Source organism: Schistocerca americana, chromosome 7 (genome assembly GCF_021461395.2).
Source record: "Schistocerca americana isolate TAMUIC-IGC-003095 chromosome 7, iqSchAmer2.1, whole genome shotgun sequence".
In the NCBI taxonomy this organism is placed as follows: domain Eukaryota; kingdom Metazoa; phylum Arthropoda; class Insecta; order Orthoptera; family Acrididae; genus Schistocerca; species Schistocerca americana.
Genome location: NC_060125.1, coordinates 591,331,483 through 591,354,325, shown reverse-complemented (window position 1 = coordinate 591,354,325; position 22,843 = coordinate 591,331,483). Strand labels below are relative to the sequence as shown.

General features: G+C 42.1%; 2 protein-coding genes across 2 annotated transcripts in view; both read left to right on the top strand.

The window, feature by feature from the left end:
* Nucleotides 1-4,325: 4,325 nt before the first annotated feature.
* Nucleotides 4,326-15,151, top strand: LOC124622196 (prostaglandin reductase 1-like). Its single transcript, XM_047147847.1, has 3 exons — nt 4,326-4,529; nt 10,407-10,757; nt 14,596-15,151. The coding sequence occupies exons 1-3, from the start codon at nt 4,329-4,331 to the stop codon at nt 15,046-15,048; spliced, it is 1,005 nt and encodes a 334-aa protein (XP_047003803.1). The 5' UTR covers nt 4,326-4,328; the 3' UTR covers nt 15,049-15,151.
* Nucleotides 15,152-16,810: 1,659 nt separating this feature from the next.
* The window catches only part of LOC124623114 (prostaglandin reductase 1-like), a 33,887-nt gene continuing 27,854 nt past the window's right edge, over nt 16,811-22,843 (top strand). The window contains exon 1 of the mRNA XM_047148904.1: nt 16,811-17,005. Coding sequence (XP_047004860.1) covers nt 16,811-17,005 — 195 coding nt within the window. The remainder of the gene's footprint in view (nt 17,006-22,843) is intronic.

The following is a 22,843-nucleotide window of genomic DNA, read 5'->3' as shown; positions in this document are numbered from 1 at the left end:
GTACATATATACAGGATGAGTCACCTAACGTTACCGCTGGATGTATTTCGTAAACCACATCAAATACTGACGAACCGATTCCACAGACCGAACGTGAGGAGAGGGGCTAGTGTAATTGTTTAATACAAACCATACAAAAATGCACGGAAGTATGATTTTTAACACAAACCTACGTTTTTTTAAATGGAACCCCGTTAGTTTTGTTAGCACATCTGAACATATAAACAAATACGTAATCAGTGCCGTTTGTTGCATTGTAAAATGTTAATTACATCCGGAGATATTGTAACCTAAAGTTGACGCTTGAGTACCACTCCTCCGCTGTTCGATCGTGTGTATCGGAGAGCACTGCAACATACATCGCGTTTCTACAGAATGATCTGCCAACGTTGCTCGAAAATGTCCCACTGGAAACGCGTCGACGTATGTGGTATCAGCATGATGGTGCACCTGCACATTCCGCAATTAACACTAGGCTGACCCTTGACAGGATGTTCGACGGGCGTTTCATAGGACGTGGAGGACGCATAAATTGGCCAGCCCATTCTCCTGATCTTACACCTCTGGACTTCTTTCTGTGGGGTACGTTGAAGGAGAATGTGTACCGTGATGTGCCTACAACCCCAGAGGATATGAAACAACGTATTGTCGCAGCCTGCGGCGACATTACACCAGATGTACCGTGGCGTGTACGACATTCATGACGCCAGAGATTGGAATTGTGTGCAGCAAATGACGGCCACCACATTGAACATCTATTGGCCTGACATGTCGGGACACACTCTATTCCACTCCGTAATTGAACACGGAAACCACGTGTGTATGTGTACCTCACCCCTCATGGTAATGTACATGTGCGTCAGTGAAAAAGACCAATAAAAAGGTGTTAGCATGTGGACGTAATGTGCTGTTCTAGTCTCTTCTGTACCTAAGGTCCATCACCGTTCCCTTTGGATCCCTACGTAATTCGGCGCTCTCCGATACACACGATCGAACAGCGGAGGAGTGGTACTCAAGCGTCAACTTTAGGTTACAATATCTCCGGATGTAATTAACATTTTACAATGCAACAAACGGCACTGATTACGTATTTGTTTATATGTTCAGATGTGCTAACAAAACTAACGGGGTTCCATTTAAAAAAACGTAGGTTTGTGTAAAAAAACGTACTTCCGTGCATTTCTGTATGGTTTGTATTAAACAATTACACTAGCCCCTCTCCTCACATTCGGTCTGTGGAATCGGTTCGTCAGTATTTGATGTGGTTTACGAAATTATCCAGCGGTAACCTTAGGTGACTCACCCTGTATATGTTCATATCCGTGTGAATCCCATAGGGGGATAGGACGACATATACAGACGGCGGTAGTATCGTGTACACAAGGTATAAAAGGGCAGTGCAATGATGGAGCTGTCATTTATACTCAGATGGTTCATGTGGAAAGGATTCCGGCTTGATTATGACCACGCGATGGGAATTAAAAGGCGTTGAAACCGAAATCGTCGTTAGAGCTAGACACATGGGGCATCGATAGGGATTTCAGTATTCCTAGATCCACAGTTTCAAGAATGTGGCGATATGACCAAATTTCAGTTATCACCCGTCAGCACAGACAACGCAGTGGCCTTCACGTAACGACCGAGAGCAGCTGCATTCGTGTGGAGCTTTCAGTGCTAACAGATAACCAGCACTACGTGAAATAACCACAGACATCAATGTGGCAAGTACGACAAACATGTCTGTTAGGACAGTGAGGCGAAATTTGGCGTTAATAGGCCATGGCAGCAGACAACCGACGCTTGTGCCTTTGCTAACAGCACGACAATGTTTCCAATAGCTCTGAGCACTATGGGACTTAACTTCTGAGGTCATCAGTCTCATAGAACTTATAACTACTTAAACCTAACTAACCTAAGGACATCACACACATCCATGCCCGAGGCAGGATTCGAACCTGCGGCCGTAGCACGACAATGCCTGCAGCACCTCTCCTGGGCTCGTGACCATATCGGCAAGACGGCTGGAGAAGCGTGACCTGGTCGTACGAGTCCAGATTTCAGTTGGTGAGAGCTGCCGGTAGGATTCAAGTGTCGCGCAGAGTGCATGAAGCCCTGAATTCAAGTCGTGAACAAGGTACGTGCAAGTTGGTGGTGGTTCCATAATGGTGTGGGCTGTGTTTACATTGAACTGAAACGGACATTGACTTGGAACGGTTACGTTCGCCTACCTAGAGACCATTTTCAGCCATTCATGAAGTTTGTGTTCCCAAACAACGATGGAATTTTTATGGACGACAATGCGCCATGCCACCGGGCCACAGTTGTTCGCGATTGGTCTGAAGAATATTCTGGACAATTCAATCGTATGATTTGGCGACCCAGATCGCCCGACATGAATCGCATCGAACATTAATGGGATATAAGCAAGAGCTCGGTTCGTGCACAAAATCCTGCACCAGCAACACCTTCAGCATTCTGGACGGCTATAGAGGCGGCATGGCGCAGTATTTCTGCAGGGGACTTCCAACGGCTTATTGAGTCCGTGCCACGATGAGTTGCCGGCCGGCAATAGGAGGTCCTACACCGTATTGAAAGGTATCCTGTGACTTTTGTCACCTCAGTGCAAATCCCGCTGACTTTAGTGTAATTATTGTCTATGAATAAAAGTATCATTTCTGTTCGTCTCATTGCGTATTTCTTTCATTTACCATCCGTACTGTACTGTAGCAACACTTTGTGAAGAGTTGCCCCAGAATTTGGCGAGAGTACGAGGTGCATTCAAGTTCTAAGGCCTCTGATTTTTTTTCTCCGGACTGGAAAGAGATAGAAACATGCGCATTGTTTTAAAATGAGGCCGCGTTCATTGTCAATATGTCCCAGAGATGGCAGCACCGTATGGCAGATGGAATTTTACCGCCAGTGGCGAGAATGAGAACTGTTTTAAATACTTAAAATGGCGGCGTTTTCCTTACTTGAACAGCGTGCAATCATTCGTTTTCTGAATTTGCGTGGTGTGAAACCAATTGAAATTCATCGACAGTTGAAGGAGACATGTGGTGATGGAGTTATGGATGTGTCGAAAGTGCGTTCGTGAGTGCGACAGTTTAATGAAGGCAGAACATCGTGTGACAACAAACTGAAACAACCTCGGGCTTGCACAAGCCGGTCTGATGACATGATCGCGAAAGTGGACAGAATTGTTTTGGGGGATCGCCGAATGACTGTTGATCAGATCGCCTCCAGAGTTGGCATTTCTGTGGGTTCTGTACACACAATCCTGCATGACGACCTGAAAATGCGAAAAGTGTCATCCAGGTGGGTGCCACGAATGCTGACGGACGACCACACGGCTGCCCGTGTGGCATGTTGCCAAGCAATGTTGACGCGCAACGACAGCACGAATGGGACTTTCTTTTTGTCGGTAGTGACAATGGATGAGACGTGGATGCCATTTTTCAATCCAGAAACAAAGCGCCAGTCAGCTCAATGGAAGCACACAGATTCACCGCCACCAAAAAAATTTCGGGTAACCGCCAGTGCTGAAAAAATGATGGTGTCCATGTTCTGGGACAGCGAGGGCATAATCCTTACCCATTGCGTTCCAAAGGGCACTACGGTAATAGGTGCATCCTACGAAAATGTTTTGAAGAACAAATTCCTTCCTGCACTGCAACAAAAACGTCCAGGAAGGGATGCGCGTGTGCTGTTTCACCGAGACAACGCACCCGCACATCGAGCTAACGTTACGCAACAGTTTCTTCGTGATAACAACTTTGAAGTGATGTCTCATGCTCCCTACTCACCTGACCTGGCTCCTAGTGACTTTTGGCTTTTTCCAACAATGAAAGACACTCTCCGTGGCCGCACATTCACCAGCCGTGCTGCCATTGCCTCAGCGATTTTCCAGTAGTCAAAACAGACTCCTAAAGAAGCCTTCGCCGCTGCCATGGAATCATGGCGTCAGCGTTGTGAAAAATATGTACGTCTGTAGGGCGATTACGTCGAGAAGTAACGCCAGTTTTATCGATTTCCGGTGAATAGTTAATTAGAAAACAAATCGGAGGCCTTAGAACTTGAATGCACCTCGTACATTTGTAGAGAGAACTAGCTATTAATTTACACAACAAACGGATGTTAAATTGCAAGACAGTGGTGGAATTTGCATCTCATCGCCTCTCAGACCCACAGTGATTCAGCACCGTGAGTCTGACGACCTTCCATCTGGGACCCAATACAGATAGCGATGACAACGCGCCAAGGCCTCGCGGCGCGGCCCCGTTATATAAGCGGCGTGCAGCGACCGCGCTTGCAGTAGGACACCGGCAGCCATGGTGAAGGCGCGCAAGATCGTGATCGCCCGCGTGTTCCAGGGAGAGCCGCGGCTCCAAGACTTCCGCATCGAGGAGGAGGACCTGCCGGCTCTCCGCGATGGCCAGATACTCGCCGAGGCAGTCTACATCAGCGTCGATCCCTACCAGAGGGCGTACAAGAACATGCACCACGTCGGCAACACCATGATCGGCTCGCAGGTGAAGTTGCTGTCATATGCCTCCGTTGCTAACCAATTCTAATTAACTCGCACTAATTACTGTCCTGACAGAAGAACACCATTGCGAATGACAAAATTATTACAGGTACGCCATATTGAAGAACACAAGTCCACACACACACGCTCACAAATAACATCACTGACTTTCCATTGGCACCCCCTGTTTCTGTTCACCACCGATGCAAAAATAAAATAAAAACGATTTGCTGTGCTGAAGTCAATGAATCAATTTACTTTTGGGTAATGACAGATGATAAAACTTTGCAAAAAATGTCGTACATGAACGAGTTCAATTTTTTGAAAGATAAAAGCCTTTTCAGGCGTTTTGACAGACACTCGTATTTCACTTTTTTTTTTTTTTTTTATTACTTGATTTAAGTTTGGAAATTTGTGGTAAGCTCCTACGCGACCAAATTTCTGAGGCCATCGGTCCCTAGGCTTACAAACTACTTAATCTAACTTAACCTAACCTACGCTAAGGACAAACACAAACACCCATGCCCGAGGAAGGACTCAAACCTTCGACGGGGGCAGCGGCGCGAACCGTGGCAGATTTAAGTTGCTTACAGGCGATGATGAATGAGAATAATATTATCACATGCTTATTTCTAATAAGTAACAAAGCTGAAGTAATCAGATCGATACGGAAACTGCTTTGTGAGTTGGTATTAATCTCAAATGATAACATTATGAATAATTAGTTTGTTGGTGTACGCCTTTTTTTATTTACTTGATCATAAAATGATAGACATAAATCTATCGTTAACTGAATGCGATTTTGCCGTGGTCCTTTAGTTACGCTCAATTTTATATTCTCCTTCTTCTGTCCTTCAAGGCTGAGTCGTTTGTGCCTCTTCCGGCTTCACCTTTTACTGCCACCTCTTTCTGGGCCATCGTACGTCCCTTCTTCCTCTTGGCTGGTACAGCGTGGCCACTCATTCTTTGTTGGTGATGTTAGCATACAGTTTTATTTTGTTCAGTCTTTTCATTAGCGTTATAAATATTTAGTTCGTTCCTAACAACTTCATTTCTTATGCGGTCTTCACTGGGAACAACTCTCACTTCCCTAAAAAAAATCTCATTTCTGATGCTTGTGGTTTGCTTTTATCTCGTTTTTAAGGATCCATGACTCTCTTCCCTACAACAGTACACGATCAATTCATATGTCGTTAAGTAAACCATCAGTCTCACTGTATAAGAAAGTTGCCATTACTGTTTTACTGTAAAAGTCATCTTGTTGTGAACTGCTACTTATCACACACATTAATTCGACATTTACACATGTTTATGGTCTATAAGAAATATCCAAATTCCGTGTGTTTAGAAAAATAGGAATAGTCTGACTTGTATTTATGTTATTCTTGATATTGTTGACAACTGGCAAGTGTGTTATACGACCTTAAGTCAACAGTTACTTTATGTAATACCAATCGCTGTGACTAACTGACACTAGTTCAATCACTCCTTGTCCATCGACATATTTCATAAGCTTTATGTAACAAGAAAAATTTAATTTCTCTGAACCGACATCTTGCATTTTCCTAGAAGACGTGTTGTCAACAGAATCATATCACTCTTTTGAATACATAGCAGTTGAAAAGAGTACAGCAGGCCTTCGGTTCAAGGTTTAGTTTCTTCTAACTTACACTACAGCTTTCAGCCGCTTGTGCAAACGCAGAAGAGTATTAATTGATGTGATATCTACGTATAAAAAGCATTGTTAGATCACTAATTCACCTGAAGACGAATGGAACGACAGGTATCAATGACCTGGGGGGGGGGGGATATTTTTGGGTTCTGGAGAAATGTAGGATCATACGAGAAAATTTATCTGGGCAGATAGATTCAAAAACGGCAAAACAATATTTATAGCATTTCTATATTTAGAAAAAAACAATGACATTGTTGACTGGGATACACTCTTTGGAATTAAAAAGTTATAGAAAATAAAACACGGGGAGGAAAATGTATTTAGATTGCACAGTAACCAGACTGCAGCTGCCAAGAAGAATACGAAAAGGAAATCAGTAACTGCCTCTCCATCATATTACAGTCAGTACACTGAACAAGCAATGAAGGAAACTCAGGAGAAATTCGGAAAGCAAATTAAAGTTGAAGCAGAACAAATAAAAACGCGTCAGTTCTCTTGACAGCATTGCAGTTCTACCAAACAGTGCAAAAAACTTGGAAGATTATTTGAACAAATGGATAGTGTCTTCAAAAGAAGTTGTAAGATGAATATCAACAATAGCAAAGCAAAGGTAACGAAGTGTAGTGGAATTAAATCAGGCGATGATGAGGGAATTAGATTATGAAACAAGATACTAGAAGTAGTAGACGACTTTTACTATTTGGACAGCAAAATAAATTACGATGGCAGAAGTAACGAGAATATGAAATGTATACTAGCAGTAGCAATGAAATCTTTTCTAAAAATAAGAAATAGGGAGTGGAAACAGTTGTCGGGTGTGAGGTCGAATGTCGTTGTGAATTTCGACAATATTTCATCAAACGCAACCGAATGACATCTTCAGATGCGACTAATACATTGCTGAATAATGAATGTTATCACTGTCATAACTCAGCAGTGAGTTCGACGCACCTGCAGATGTCGATCAGCTGCGTCAATGAAACATTGTGCCTATTTCACAACGACAGTCGACCTCTCTTCCGACAACCTTTCCTACTAATCCGTCGGGTAAGCCTCAAGCAAAGCAAGAAAAACGTTAATACCGTGTACAAATTTGAAAGTCAGAATGTCTTCCACGACAGTATTTGCTGGATTGTAGTAACCTTATCTGTAATCGATTCGTGTAGAATAAACAGAGCAGACATGAATAGAATAATGTCGGATGTTACGGAGAATGCTTAACATTAGATGAGTAGACTGGATAACTGATGAAGAGAAACTGAATCGTGTTGAGCAGAAAAAAGTGCATGAGCAAAACTTAACTGTAAGATTGGATCATGAGGCATCAAGCAATAGTCAGTTTGGTAATTCGGAGAAGTGTGTTGCTACAAATTGTAGAGGGCGGCCAGTGTTCGGCTATGGAGTTTCATGCGGACAAAGCTTGCATTAGGTATGCAGAGATGATGAGAGTTAATCAGAAGGTCTAACAGATACAGACGCATCAAATCAGTCTTTGGAATGAAGACCCCGAAACAGCATATCATTAAATATTACTGTGTTGGCAGACTATATTTTACCATACACTACAGTGTGACGTTAATATTACGAATGTAAATCGATGGAAAGCACTGTGTGATAACTATTGAACTGTATGAAATGAAATCGTCATTACTTCTGAACGGTTTGCGTTAGCACGTTCAAACTGTACGGTTGGCCGCAGGGCACGGTGGGAATTAGTACTCAGATGCATGGTTTGGTTTAGCGAAGAAGCGCACTTTCATTTGGATGGGTTCGTCAATAAGGAACATTGGCGCATTTGGGGAACTGAGAATCCACAATGCGCGATCGAGAAGTCTCTTCACCCTCAACAGTTGACTGTGCGATATTCCTTGATGCCAAGGTGACTACCGAACAGTACGTGAAGGTTTTGGAGATGATTTCGTCCCCATTACCCAAAGTGACCCTGATTTAGACAAGATGTGGGTCATGCAAGACAGAGCTCGATCCCATCGAAGAAGGAGAGTGTTTGACGTCCTCGAGGAGCAGTTTGGGGACCGCATTCTGCCTTTGGGATGTATAGGGGCCACTGGCATGAGCCTCGATTGGCCGCCATATTCTCGGGATCTGAATACATGCGATTCCTTTTTGTGGGGCTATATTAAAGACAAGGTGTATAGCAATAACCCCAAAACTATTGCTGAGCTGAAAACAGCTATTCCAGAGGCCATCGACAAGATCAATGTTCCGACACTTCAGCAGGTCATGCAGAATTTCGCTATTCGTCTGTGCCGCATCAACGCCAATGAAGGCAGTCTTATCGAACATGTCATAACCTATATCCGAATATATGTAGTAACGTTTAAATGTTGAATAAGGTGTGTGCACGCTGTAGTTTGTAACTAAATTACGTTTTTTCATATAGTTCAATAATTCTCACGCTGTAATTCCTTTCTGTTATGCAGTCTGCAGTAGATCTTTCTCGAGCGCTTTGTAGAGGACTTGGGTGGCAAGAAATCAACAAGTGATTGAGAACTCTGAAGAAACTTTCAAACGCCAAGATCGCTAGTAAAGCTGATACAATGTCCGGAACATATAAAATGATCAATAAGTCACGCCTAAGACAGTAACAAATTATCAGCATTTGGCTGTGATTTCAGTTACATTCAGACTGCGTGCCACCTGTTTTATAGCATCCACACTATCATGAAACTCACAGGTTATTATATAAGTCACAAGTAACAACTAAAAGCAAGGTTATTCTACTAAAAGAGGCATTATAACTTTCAACGTCATACGCCATCTGTTGACCGACGTTCGTACTTCGTTCTGAGAGTCTTGTGTCTCAGGCTATCGATGTATAAACTGTCTATGGTCGAAGAAGTGGTCCACGTATTCTAAACACAAACTCGAACTGTAGTGCATGGCAAATTGTGTTATTCTCAACATCCACCATTAATATATTCACACTTGTTTCAATACTAAAAAATTGAAAGCCTGAGGAAGAATACATTTAATCCATACTTGCTATAGACTGTTTCGTTGGGGCAAAATTTTCTCTGTGCACAGTCGTGTCCAGTTCTCAAGTAACTTTTGTTTATCGTGTAGTAAAACTTATGTAGTAGTCCTGTCCATTATCTGAGAAACGTTTTCTGACTTTACCTTGCAGTTTTAGATTTTTTGATGAAAAGTGCGATAAACGTAGCAAATTGGGTGAACGTAAACATCAGGCTACACTGTAGGTCAATCTTTTACCACAACTTTTATTTGCCATTTTCATTCGTTAGCTCCGCCAATTCACAAGCAAACTATCGCCTTCCAACCTAATCCAAACATCAGGCTACACTAGAGATCAGTCTGTCTCAGTCTGTCATTACAACCAAGATTTTGTGGAGTTCTAATATCACACTCTAGCCTGTCAGCAACAACTGAGGATGAATGGTTCTAAATACGAGTATTAACAATATCATATCACCTAACATTTTGTCTCGTCGGTTATCGAAAACGCTAACGTTAGGTCTAAACAAGTAATCGCCTTTACAAGCGAGAACATATGGCTTCCGTCACGTTGTTACAATCCACCTGGCTAGGTATACCAGTTAGCAACGCACTTGTCAGTGACTGTTAGTCCTTACAAGTTACTAATCACAATGTAATAGGTCAGACGATAGCAACAGAAATATTTTAATGTTGGTGGATTGTGGAGGGATGTGTTTTGGTCTTCAGTCCTGAGACTGGTTTGATGCAGCTCACCATGCTACTCTATCGTGTGCAAGCTTCTTCGTCTCCCAGTACCTACTGCAACCTACATCCTCCTGAATCTGCTTAGTGTATTCATCTCTTGGTGTCACTCTACGATATTTACCCTCCACGCTACCCTCCAATACTAAATTGGTGATGCCTTGATGCCTCAGAACATGTCCTGCCAACCGATCCCTTCTTCTAGTCAAGTTGTGCCACAAACTCATCTTCTCCCCAATTCTATTCAATACCTCCTCATTAGTTATGTGATCTACCCATCTAATCTTCAGCATTCTTCTGTAGCACCACATTTCGAAATCTTCTATTCTCTTCTTGTCTAAACTATTTATCGTCCACTCCACGTTTCACTTCCATTGTGGAGGGATACAGGTTGTGAATTCGCAAAACCGTAACAAAACACTACTAAAAATACCAGTTATTGCAATTAACAGAAATCACAAAGAGAAGTGTGTTAATCTCTGCCCACAGGTGGCCCGCATCGTGGAGAGCCGTGCGGCGGGCTTCCCAGTGGGGCGGTACGTGGTCGGCTACTGGGGGTGGCGCGACCGCACCGTGGCCGACGTGGGGCCGGATGCGCCCTACTTCATGTCGCCGGTCATGCTGGTGCCAGACCTGGGGGAGCTGCCCCTCTCCCTCTCTCTGGGGGTGCTGGGCATGCCCGGAATCACGGCCTACTTTGGACTGCTGGAGATCTGCAAGCCTAAGGAGGGAGAGGTCGCCGTAGTCAGTGGGGCAGCAGGTGCTGTGGGGTCCATAGTCGGGCAGATAGCGCGCCTCAAGGGGTGCAAAGTAATTGGTTTCGCGGGATCAGACGCTAAGGTAAGACACCGCTTCCATTTGGGATTCCTGCACATATGACGCTGTTGTGTGCGTTCTGTAAGACCTTTTGTTGATGTTCATCTTATATTCTCCCTTCAAGACACTGTCCATTCCGTTCAACTGCTCTTCCAAGTCCTTTGCTGTCTCTGACAAAATTACAATGTCATCGGCGAACCTTAAAGTTTTTATTTCTTCTCCATGGATTTTAATACCTACTCCGATTTTTTCTTTTGTTTCCTTTACTGCTTGCTCAATATACAAATTGAATAACATGTGGGAGAGGCCATAACGGGCGGAATTAGCAGCACACCAACCGCTGGAATGGAAGCCATGCTGGATATGCCTCCACTTCACCTTTGGGTTAAGATGGAGGCAGCAGCTGGGGCATACAGACTTAAAACTGGACAAAACTGGGTCTCATTCAGATATCCAGAATCACACACTAACGTAGTGAGTGAGGTAAATATAGGTATGGCCAGGGAAATGCCCGCCGACTATATAATAACTCCGAACTGCTTCGACAAGCCTTACAACATAATAATTGGAAGTAGGGAGCAGTGGAAGAAAACAGTTCGACACCATACGAGGGACATTGTTTGGTTCACCGATGGGTCGAAAACAGATCAAGGCGTCGGGGCAGGGCTGTACGGGGTTCTACCAAGACTGGAGAGCAGCATCTCCCTAGGGAAGCTGGCCTCTGTATTCCAAGCCGAAATTACTGCAATTAGGGCATGTGAGGAGGAGAATATGAGTAGGTGCTACAATGACCGTAGCATCTACATCTATTCAGACAGCCAGGCAGCCCTGAAATCATTGGCAGCTCCTGCAACAAGATCTAAGATTGTTGCAGATTGCCACAGGGTTTTGGTGGAGCTAGGGGGAAGCAATAGAGTGTACCTAGTGTGGGGTCCCTGGCCACTCAGGGATCTGTGGCAATGAACAAGCCGATAGATTGGCTAGGATGGGGGCAACAACTCCATTTATTGGACTGGAACCTGTATTGAAAATCACCAAGGCTTTGGTCAAATTAGAACTACTGAAGTGGCTTAGGAAACAGCACGTAGGATATTGGACCAAGGTCCATAAACAAAAACATGGTAAGATAATGATGCCCAAGCCATGTTTTAAAGGAAGTTCTGTAATCCTGGGATTGAACAGGAAAGAGATCAAACTCATGACTGGACTGATGACCGGCCATGGGAACCTCAAAAAACACCTACACACAATGAGTATAATGGAAGAGGACCCTAAATGTAGGATCTGTGATGAGGGTGAAGAAACTGCATCACACCTAATCTTTGAATGCATGGCATTAGAGAGTAAAAGATACAGAATCTTCGGGACAACTAGACCTGAAGAAATTGTGTCTAGCAAAAAACCGGTAGAGGGACTCTTTGCACTATTTAAGGGCACTGGTTGGCTTTACTAGATAGACAGGGAGCGGTACCGCACGATAAACCTAGTTTCGGTGCGGGCAGTGGCGGGTTAGACCTAAGCTGTTTTAGCTCTCCTGTTAAAATCAATCAATCAATCTTCTTTCGTTTCGGTTCTTGAGGAAGAATGGGATGGCGTTTCTTCACAAACACACACCTCACTAAAAGTGTCCCTAGGAGGTTTCAAGCTGTCATAAAGGCGGAGGGTGGACACCTCCAATATTAATGTCCATTAATAGGTATCTGGATGCTTTTGATCAGATGTTTAAGGTCGCACCTCCATTCAACGAGATTATGTTGGCTATTTTCAAAAAATTGTATGATGTGTCACTCGTACAAAAGCATATTGTTTGGTTGGCCGGTATAAAGAGAGCTTGAGAGATGAAGTGTCGTATTTGTATTACTATCGGTGAATATACATATGAAAAATAAGAAAAAGAGAATGAAACTGGCCATGCGTTCACAGCCTCCACTCTTCTCTGGAGACGTCTCAAGGATAGATGTTGATGAGCAGTACTCACGTGTCTTCACTCCGTACTGTACTGATGAACCATAAACCGTTTGCACTCAGTCTCTCAAGCACAACAGCTAATTTTAAAGCTCGAAATCTCATTCTTCACGAATATTCTAACCACTTACTATCTGGTCGAGTCTTGGCGCATTATCATTGTTTCCAGGCCACAGTGTAACACTGACCCGCTAAGGACAGTAGAAAAAAATGACTAGTTATGTTTCATTAACGATAATTACGTAAGTAAATTCAGAAAAATTACACTCTGTGGTTGTTTCAAAACCCCGACAGACAGTTCATTGTACGTACTCATCGCAGGCTTGACTTATGTCACAGTACTCGTACTTCTGCTGTGTCTGTGTGTTCTTGCACTGCAAACGTCTACTGTAAACGGGAGATCTTATGTTTATTACTGTCTTTCTTTGAAATTAAAATATCGACAAAAATATACAAAATAGAAATGTAATACAGAACGGGGAAGCATGCAGCGACGCAATATTTTTTCTGCATTAATCATCTGATCTCATCGCCACCTATACGAAATTTTTGGGGGTAATATAAACAAAAGTGGTTAGTTACAAGGATGTACCGGAATCTGTTGTTAGCTATTGAATAGAGCGTCGAGTAACAAATCCAGAAGTTGTCATCTTGAGGTTGAAGCTCTTCTGTCTGTGTTCGTTTACAAACAAATAATAGATGTATACAGAGCTCTCTATAATGGAAGTGTGTTCCCCGCCCTCAAAGAACTATCGGACAACACCGACCTATAAGCTCCTCCTCCCCCCACCCCTTTCCCTTACACACACATCTTTTTAAAGAAAATACATAGAAATAAATGAAAATAAAATAAATAATTAGATAAAAAACTAAGTAAATAAATAAAACACACACCCATTCACACACACAAAAACACACACACACACACACACACACACACACACACATACACACACACACATGCATGCACACACACAAATCTTCCAAATAGAACTAGTTAATGTTAGGTAGACCATAACATCCCAGGCGTAAAATTTCGAAGTAAATAACTTTTCCACATTAAGATCTATATGGTGGCAAAAGACAAGCCGCGAAAGAAAACAAGTGCAATAAAAAAAAAACATAAAAACCCAGGAAAACCACTGCATATAAACAATACTTTGTGTTTCAAATTTGTAAATACTGTCTTCAAAACCCAAATTTATATGTTTACAAGTACATAGTAAAGAGCAATATTTCCTGTTTAATAGAAATAAAATAAAGGCCCACTGATGATTCTCAATATTCAGCGAAACATATGTGGTAAACAGAAGAAAAGGTAAAACTGGGTGTTTATGAAGGTGGACCCCCTCCAAAAACTAATCTATTCAGAAGTTAATAAAGGAAGAATGTAGTTGAAATAATAAGACACTAAACAACGCAGTTTTACCATTCCAGTAAAAATGAAAAGCAAGGCAAAAACTATTGTATGATAAACATATGCCACCATAATCAGATATCATATAAAGCTGCAGAGGAGAAGTGCTAATTATGACCTATTTGTAGCAAAAATTGTGTCGTTCATCTGGAATGATTTGGAAAAACGAGTGAAAATCCGAATCAGGAGCCGGCCGAAGTGGCCGTGCGGTTAAAGGCACTGCAGTCTGGAACCGCAAGACCGCTGCGGTCGCAGGTTCGAATCCTGCCTCGGGCATGGATGTTTGTGATGTCCTTAGGTTAGTTAGGATTAACTAGTTCTAAGTTCTAGGGGACTAATGACCTCAGCAGTTGAGTCCCATAGTGCTCAGAGCCAGCCAGCCGAATCAGGAGTGGATGTCATTATAGTAATTAGCTGTAACTTATTTACACAATGTGAAAACGTCCTCTTGTAGCAATATAACTGGCCTCTCTTCCGCAGGTGAAGTGGCTGAAAGAGGAGTTGGGATTCCATCACGCATTTAACTACAAGACGAATGACGTCACAGAGGCGCTGAAGCAGGTGGCACCTGACGGCGTCGACGTGTACTTCGACAACGTGGGCGGCGAGATGAGCAGCGCAATCATCAACAGCATGCGAGAGTACGGTCGCATCTCCGTGTGCGGCGCGATATCTGGATACAACGAGTCTAATCTCCCGAAGGCTACCATCATCCAGCACGCAGCCATATTCAAGCAGCTCCGCATGGAGGGATTCATGTACATCCGATGGCACGACCGCTGGGGAGAGGGCATCGGACAGCTGATGCAGTGGATCAGGGAGGGGAAAATCAAGTACCACGAGACTGTTACCGACGGCTTCCAGAACACTCCCAAAGCCTTTGTTGGCATGCTGCAAGGAGAGAACCTAGGGAAAGCTGTTGTTAAAGTCTGAAGCGTGAAGCATACTTCCGTACTAGATTTGGGTGCATGAGCGGGGCCAAAGACAATTTGTTACAGTATTTTGTGCAGTGAATTACAAAGTGTAGCTGGATGACTGGGACAGAATATTCTTTCAGAATTTGTTTGTGCTTTCACTTTTGTAAACTAAAAAGAAATAAATTTTATAGAAAACCTTTTGTGTGTTGTGTCCATTATTTAACTCCACAGTCAGATTATATGTCCCAGCACGTAGTTGTCGCAAAAACAACATAACTTAAGTGCTACACACCAACAACTATAAGAGCATGAAACGATAGAAAATATTCATGTAGCTGGTTAATGTTTGTGTTCTTAAGTAATAGAACCCAAATATGAAGTCCTCGACAGAGAGTGTTCATCAGAGACAAGGGTACCGTCAGGAGTGCCCCAGGGTAGTGTGATAGGACCGTTATTATTTTCTATACACATAAGTGATGTGGCGGACAGGGTGGGGAGCAATTTACAGTTGTTTGCTGATTATACAGTGTGTAAGGTAAGTTGCCGTGGTCGAAACACTATAGAATGAAACAAGATGACTTACAAAAATTTCTACTAGGTGTGATGAATGGCAGCTAGCTCTGAATGTAGATAAATGTAAGTTAATACGAAGGAGTAGGAAGAACAAACCTGTAATGTTCGGATGCAGCGTTAGCAGTGTCCATCTTGACACTGTGACATCTTTTAAATACCTGGGCGTAACTTGCAAAGCGATATGAAATGGAACGCACATATGAGGATTGTGGTAGGAAAGGATAATGGTCGACTTCAGCTTAGTGGGAGAATTGTGGTGAAGTGTTAATGCGACCTATTCTTGAGTACTGCTAGCGTGTTTGGGATTCCCACCAGGCCGAATCAAAGTCAGGCCGCTAGATGTGTTACTGGTGGGCTCGAACAACACGCAAGTTCTATGGATGTGCTTTGGGAACTCAAGTCGGAATCCCTGGAGGGAAGGCGACGTTCTTTTCGGGGAACACTATTGAAAAAATTTAGAGAACCGGTATTTGAAGCTGTATGAATGCAGAGTCTCGCGGTGATAACATTGAATAAAATGTTCTCGGGTTCCCAACCGTGTCAATTGCTTAAAACTACACGAGCTTTCGGCCAAGCACTCCTTGGCCATTGTCAAGTGTTATGACTGCCAGTGGGCTGTTGGTGTGCCCTTATATACGCTAGCTGCCGGCTGTGACGTCACTGGTGCCCGTGACATTGCCATATATGGGCATGTTTTGAGTCGGCGTTCGATGTGCCCTCTTCAAGAGCGCGATCGCTGGATCCCACGCAGTGCTGAGCTGCAAGCCACCGTCTCTATTCAGGGTGTTTGTGGTAATTTTTATTTCAGTAGCTTCCTTTATTAAACTGTCCCAGAAGCCGTTAGTGCGAGCCACGACAGAGGTATCGCCAAATTTTATGTGGTGACCGTTTTTTAACGCATGCTCAGCTAATGCAGATTTCTCTGGATAGCGTAGGCGATAATACCTCTCTTGTTCTTTCCTGCGTTGTTCCACAGTGCGCACTGTTTGTCCGATGTACTTCTGGCCACACTCACAAGGTATTCCGTAGACTCCAGGTGTTCTGAGACCTACAGCGCCTTTAACTGGTCTCAGTAATTTGCTGATTTTCGTTGGAGGCCTGAAGATTGATTTGATCTTGTGTCTTTTCGTCATGCCAGCTTTGCATTATTACTAGAAAGGATTCACAACACAAGGCAACAGCTGGATGCAAATGGACGTCCTATTATGGCCTTGCACCTGCAGTTATCAAAAACACTCACAGCTTTGGACTGGGAATGGGTCGACGCTGCTACGGTATCTCAACAGACGTCAGCACAGAAACGAACTACAGAGAAGCAGAAAGGAAAGTTCGGCCGCCTTTCGCAAAAACAACGTGGTGCGGACCACAGATCTTCAGAACGCACCGTCATCAACTTGACGGCGAGAGATATAGACGCGGGTGCAATGTCGGCACTTAAGAAAGGACTTAATTTCGCACCTTCCCCGAGGGACATTCCTGTCTGTGAAGTAATAAGCGGTGTTGAACAGGCAGTCCACAATCTCCCACATGAAACAGCGGACGAAATACGGCGAGAACCCAGCTTTATACTGACAAAGGCGAAGTTACGAGCATCCAACATGACCAGGGCTGAGCGCAACGGCCTTCGAGCACTACGTAATGATGAAAGCATTGTGGTACTTCCCGCTGACAAGGGCAATGCCGCCGTAATTATGGAGTTCGAGGACTATGATACGAAGATCTGTGCGCTACTGATCGACGATACTTATCGGAAGCACCCTGTAGAGAACTACAGATATAAATGAAATATTGAAATTGTTCAGCCAATTTAGTAGAAAAGTCTTAAAACTACAGCGAAACCTGTATAATTGGGGCCAGTCCTAGTCCGAATTATAGAAAGTCGGAATCACATAAATGTTTTCTAAAATAGTTATCTGCAGCTGTAATAATGAATCTAACAAACCGTGGACGTAGTAGTTAAGTTGAAATGTAACATTATGCGTCTTTCTCATTCTTCTGAATGATAACGATATCATCAGCAAACAGATGAACATTTGTAATCTTAATTCCTTTGTTTATATTACATTTTCATTTACAAAGAGTGAAGTCACTGTAAATAACAGAATGAATAGCAGAGTGCCACGTCCTTTTCTTTCTCCTTCGTTAATAACTATTTCTTCTAATAAATTCCTACCTATGTTTGTTACAAAGCGTGTATTTTTAGTCTGTAATATTTGTCTTGTGGTCATTAACTATCGTTGAGTATAGCTAGTAGCCAGAGTTCAGAAGATATGTAATGATATCACAAAAATGTGCGACTGGATTAAATGCGTTGAAGTTTGCAATGCAAATTCAAACATTTAACAAACTTGATGAATACACTACCTCATTTTAATACCCTTTTAAGCGATCAAAGAGATAGAATTTAGCGTAACTCATTATGTAAGCTTGAGAAAGCAAACTGAGCAGGTTTCTAAATTGTTGTGTCCCTGTACGCAACACAGTTACGTATGTTATCCGTTGTCGGCCTGTGAAGATACAGAATTTTTTGCAAAATGTAATTCTGGATTAGTCGCGTAATCATTAGGCGTATGAAGTTTCTGTAGCCTGTGGCCCCTCTTTTCTTAAGTTTAAGACTTTTTACGTAGTAAATTATGGAATATTACAGTGTTTTATGTCATTAGTATTTCATACGAAAGAAAGTATTCTTGATAACCATTTATGAACAAAAGGTGCAGTACGACTGCATTTCAGCTTCGTGTAGGATTTCATTGTTATAGCTATATAAAAGTAATCATAATCTCCCACCACGTACAATATTTAAGCGTGAATAGTAAAATTACAAAAAAACAAATTTTTTATTAGTTAGAACCCTCATCGCCGTATATAAATGAAAAAAAAAAAAAACGTTTCTGCAGCAAATATTATAATAACGTTAATGATGTTTAAAAAATACATGAAAGAGTCATTTTAATGCAAAGGACATTTTTATATGGTCAAACATTTGTTTAGTGTTATATTGTTGTTGGTTTGAGGCACTTCTTGAGCGGGGCACGGCGCTTAGATTTAAGGGGAGCCTCGGAGTAGATGAAGTCACGAGTCATCGGATGTTTAAACATGTTTGGAAAAAGATTGAGTGTGAATTAAATCTCCGCTCAGAAGGCACATCTGTAGACAGTTACGTAATAAATCTTCATGCTCATACGAATTAGTTAGCTATTTCAAGAGTGTAAACAGAAGAACGATTATTAAATGACACATCAACATTTAAACCTATACCAATGTTTTCATGGTTTTACCATCCGGAACCTTTCCGGCCTACAGGTGAATAGGAGGGGAAGGGAAGCAGCGCGGAGTGGCCGCGCGGTTTGAGGCGCCATGTCACAGATTGCGCGGCCCCTACCGCGGAGGTTCGGGTCCTACCGCATGGGTGTGTGTGGTGTAAGACAGTTTAAGCAATGTGTAAGTCTAGGGACCGATGACCTCAGCAGTTTGGTCCCTTAGGAATTCACATACGTTTCAATTTTTTATTTATTTATTTTTTTGTCGGGAAGGGAAGGAATTAGTGGGGATTTACTATAGATGTTCGCATTACTTCTCTACATAATCACCAGTCAGATTTAAGCATTTATCATATCTCTTCATGAGTTACTTAATTCCCTCTGAATATAATTCTACCACATGACTGTTAACCCAACGAGCACAGAACTGTTGGCAACAAACTACTTACAAATCGAGAAACATGCAAATAGTTGTCCAACAAATGATACATCCTGAAAAGACGGTTACCACGAATTGTTTGGATAGTTTTCCTCATCATTTCGTTGGTCACGGAAAACTGACGATCACTTTTGGAAGCTACTTATTTTTTGAACCTCGTGTTCGTCAATGTGAAGTTCGTAACTATGTGAAAATTTATTTTTAAAGGGAAATTTCAGGATCTCACGCTACACGATGCAACATACACACTAGCCCGTACATCAAACAATTGATCTGTGAGAGGGCATTCCGTTTTCAATGAAATTTACATACGCCATCTCAGTGCAAAACAAAATTACTCAGTTAAAAATGTTGGCCCTGAATATTACTAATCTTTATCGTTAGTCTTACAAAAAATCACTGTACTGGAACTGTTATTGTAATTAAACAGCAAATTAACAAAAAAATTAACGCATCTGACTTTCTGATAAAACTGCATGAAAATTCACAAGATCTTTTACTGGTGCAACACTTCTGAAGTGATACTGATATTATTTTCACAAATACACTCTGCCAAACACTGTGCCTCACATTGGAACATGAACTTTGGTGGTACTTAAATTTATTGGCCTACCTGTGGGCACTGAACGCTCATCTGCTCCGCAACTTGTTGCTACCAGGAATAATGATGTGACTGTTAAAAATCAAATTTAATTAATCGTACTTGCTATGTGCAGTGCAAGATAGTATATTACCATTTTTCATAACCGCTTGTCAGTGCACAGTTCGCGATGTGCAATGCGATTGAGCAAGTAAATGAAAATGGTTCAAATGGCTCTGAGCACTATGGGACTTAACATCTGTGGTCATCAGTCCCCTAGAACTTAGAACTACTTAAACCTAACTAACCTAAGGACATCACACACATCCACGCCCGAGGCAGGATTCGAACCTGCGACCGTAGCATAAATGAAAATGGGAAACTAATCTTAACTAGTGTTAAATGAGAAGAAAGGCTACAAGTTTACTGTGCTTCATTAAGTTACAACAACAATACACCTTCTCGTAAGGTCCTCACGTCTAGACAAGTTAGCAAAATATTTCTTAATAACTCCCCTGTGTACTATTGCCTCCCCTGACACTTGTTTCAACTATAAGACAGGACCATATACTCCATTACAAAATTTCTACAGCAAACTTCAACCATACGCAATGTTCTAGCAACAAGAAGCTACACAGTTACAAATACAAAAAACTAAATTACCTTAAAAGTTGACTTTTATCATTCTTTCATCAATATAATTTCATTTACTCACTATCTTTCCTTAAAACATATTATTACAAAATCCTTTTTGAATAATGCGAAAACGGCGTTACCAGAAAATTAAGGAAAAATGCAATAGAATTCCGCCTCGGGAGGACGAAGGGCTGCACGTGAAGAGACATAGTTATGTATAAATGAAGATATCTGAACAGAATTATATATTTTCAGCACTAAAAAGATTCAAAAGTATCATGAAAATTGGAGACCTCATGAGAATGACAAGTCGTAGAATTCACCTAGATCCTGAACTACAAGCGGAATAGAAAAACAGTTGGGTAAAGGCAGTAGGCTGTGCCTTGTAAGGAAGACGATGACGACGAGATTCCGTAAGTATACAGTACAAATTTCGCAATTGGTATCTTTAGCTTTGAGATTCTTTGCCACTAAGAACACGATTATAGAACGGATTTAGTCATATTAACAGAATCTTCCGTCGGTTCTTGGTATAACAACATTATAATAATAAATGAAAAGCACCAGTTTGCTTTTGTTCTACAGTACTACTTTTATTGCTAACCGGTTTTCGGCTTACAAGTAAATGTCTGAAGATGGCCTTGTGAGCCGAGAACCGGTTAGCAATAAAAGTAATATTGTAGAACAAAAGCAAACTGGTGCTTTTCATTTATTATTATAACGGATTTAGTATTTGACGGTTTTTTCTATTCTAAAACCAGTTTTTAACGGCTACCGTAGGCGAACGAGAAGAAACGAGGCTTTCTCGCAGCTCCTAGTAAGTTGATCTACAGATTAAAACCGATTTCATTGGAAATGGTTCTCATAGTAATATACGTCTATATTCACGTGACTACCATGCAACTGGCAACTAAGCACCTGGCAGAGGGTACATCGAACCACTTTCACACTATTTCTCTGCCGTTCCATTCTCGAACAGCGCGTGGGCAAAAAGAAAACGAAAATCTTGCCGTGAGAGCTCTGATTCCTCTTGTTTCATTGCGATAATCTCCTTATGTAGGTGGGCGTCAACAAGATGTTTTTGCATTCGGAGGAAAAAGTTGGTGATTTAAATTTCGTGGAAAAATCTCGCCGGAATAAATAATGCCTTCGTTTTAAAGATTGCCACCACTGGTTCGTGTATCTTACCCATAACACACTCTCCCCTATTTCGCGACAGTAAAAAACGAGCTGCCATTCGAATATTTTCGATGTCCACACCGCACAGCAGTACTCTAGCACAGAACGGACAAGTGAGGTGTAGGCTTCTATTGCACCTTCTAAATGATGTATCAGTAAATCACAGTCTTTGGTTCGCCTTCCCCACAACATTGTCTATGTGATCGTTCCAGTTTAAGTTGTTCGTAATTGTACTCCCTAAGTATTTACTTGAATTCACGGCCTTCAGATTTGTGTCATTTATCGTGCAACCGAAAAGTAACGAATTCCTTTTAGCAGGTACTCGTGAGGTTGACCTCACCCTTTTCATTATTTAGTGTCAATTGCCACTTTTCACACCATAGAAATTCCTTCTCTAAAGCACTTTGCAATTGGTTTTGATCTTCTGATGACTTTACTGGACGGTAAATGAGTACTTCATGTGCACACAATCTAAGAGCGCTACTCACATTGTCTCTTAAATCTTTTATGTAGATTAGGAACAACAAAGGACCTATAACACTAGCTTGGGGAATGGCTGATATTGCTTATGTTTTACTGTATAACTTTCCGTCGATTACTGCGAAACGTGACCTTTCTCACAGAAAACCACGAAGCCACTCGCACAACTGAGACGGTACTCATCAGGTACGCAATTGGATTAGAATTCTCTTCTGAGGCACGGTGTCAAAAACCTATCTAAAAATATGCTATCAATTTGAGATCCCCTGTCGATAGCACCCATTTCTTCATGAGAATAAAGAACTAGTTGTGTTGCACATGAACGGTATTTTCTGCAATGTGCTTACTTTTCCTGAATGCTGAGCATTTAACCAGCGTATGTATGATAATATGGAATTCATACGACAGCCCCCACAGTGGCTTGCCCAGGGTTGCAATACGTTTGCTACTGAGGTTTTAGCACATGTATTTGGAGTATTATCCTGGTAATACCCAAAACATAAACTATAAATAGACACGAGCCCACAGAAGACAAGTCTATATCCGACCTCTCGGCGGATGCCACAGAAGACATGGAGGAGAATTACCGTAATACTGCACTCTAAACCTGTATATGAATTAAGGTACAAGACATGCGTTCTGCCGCTAAAACGCACTATGAACA

Coding starts and splice junctions, on each gene's coding strand:
- LOC124622196 (XM_047147847.1), top strand. CDS start 4,329: ATGGTGAAGGCGCGCAAGATCGTGATCGCCCGCGTGTTCCAGGGAGAG. Junction 4,530..10,406: donor ACACCATGATCGGCTCGCAG/GTGAAGTTGCTG, acceptor CTCTGCCCACAG/GTGGCCCGCATCGTGGAGAG. Junction 10,758..14,595: donor TCGCGGGATCAGACGCTAAG/GTAAGACACCGC, acceptor TCTCTTCCGCAG/GTGAAGTGGCTGAAAGAGGA.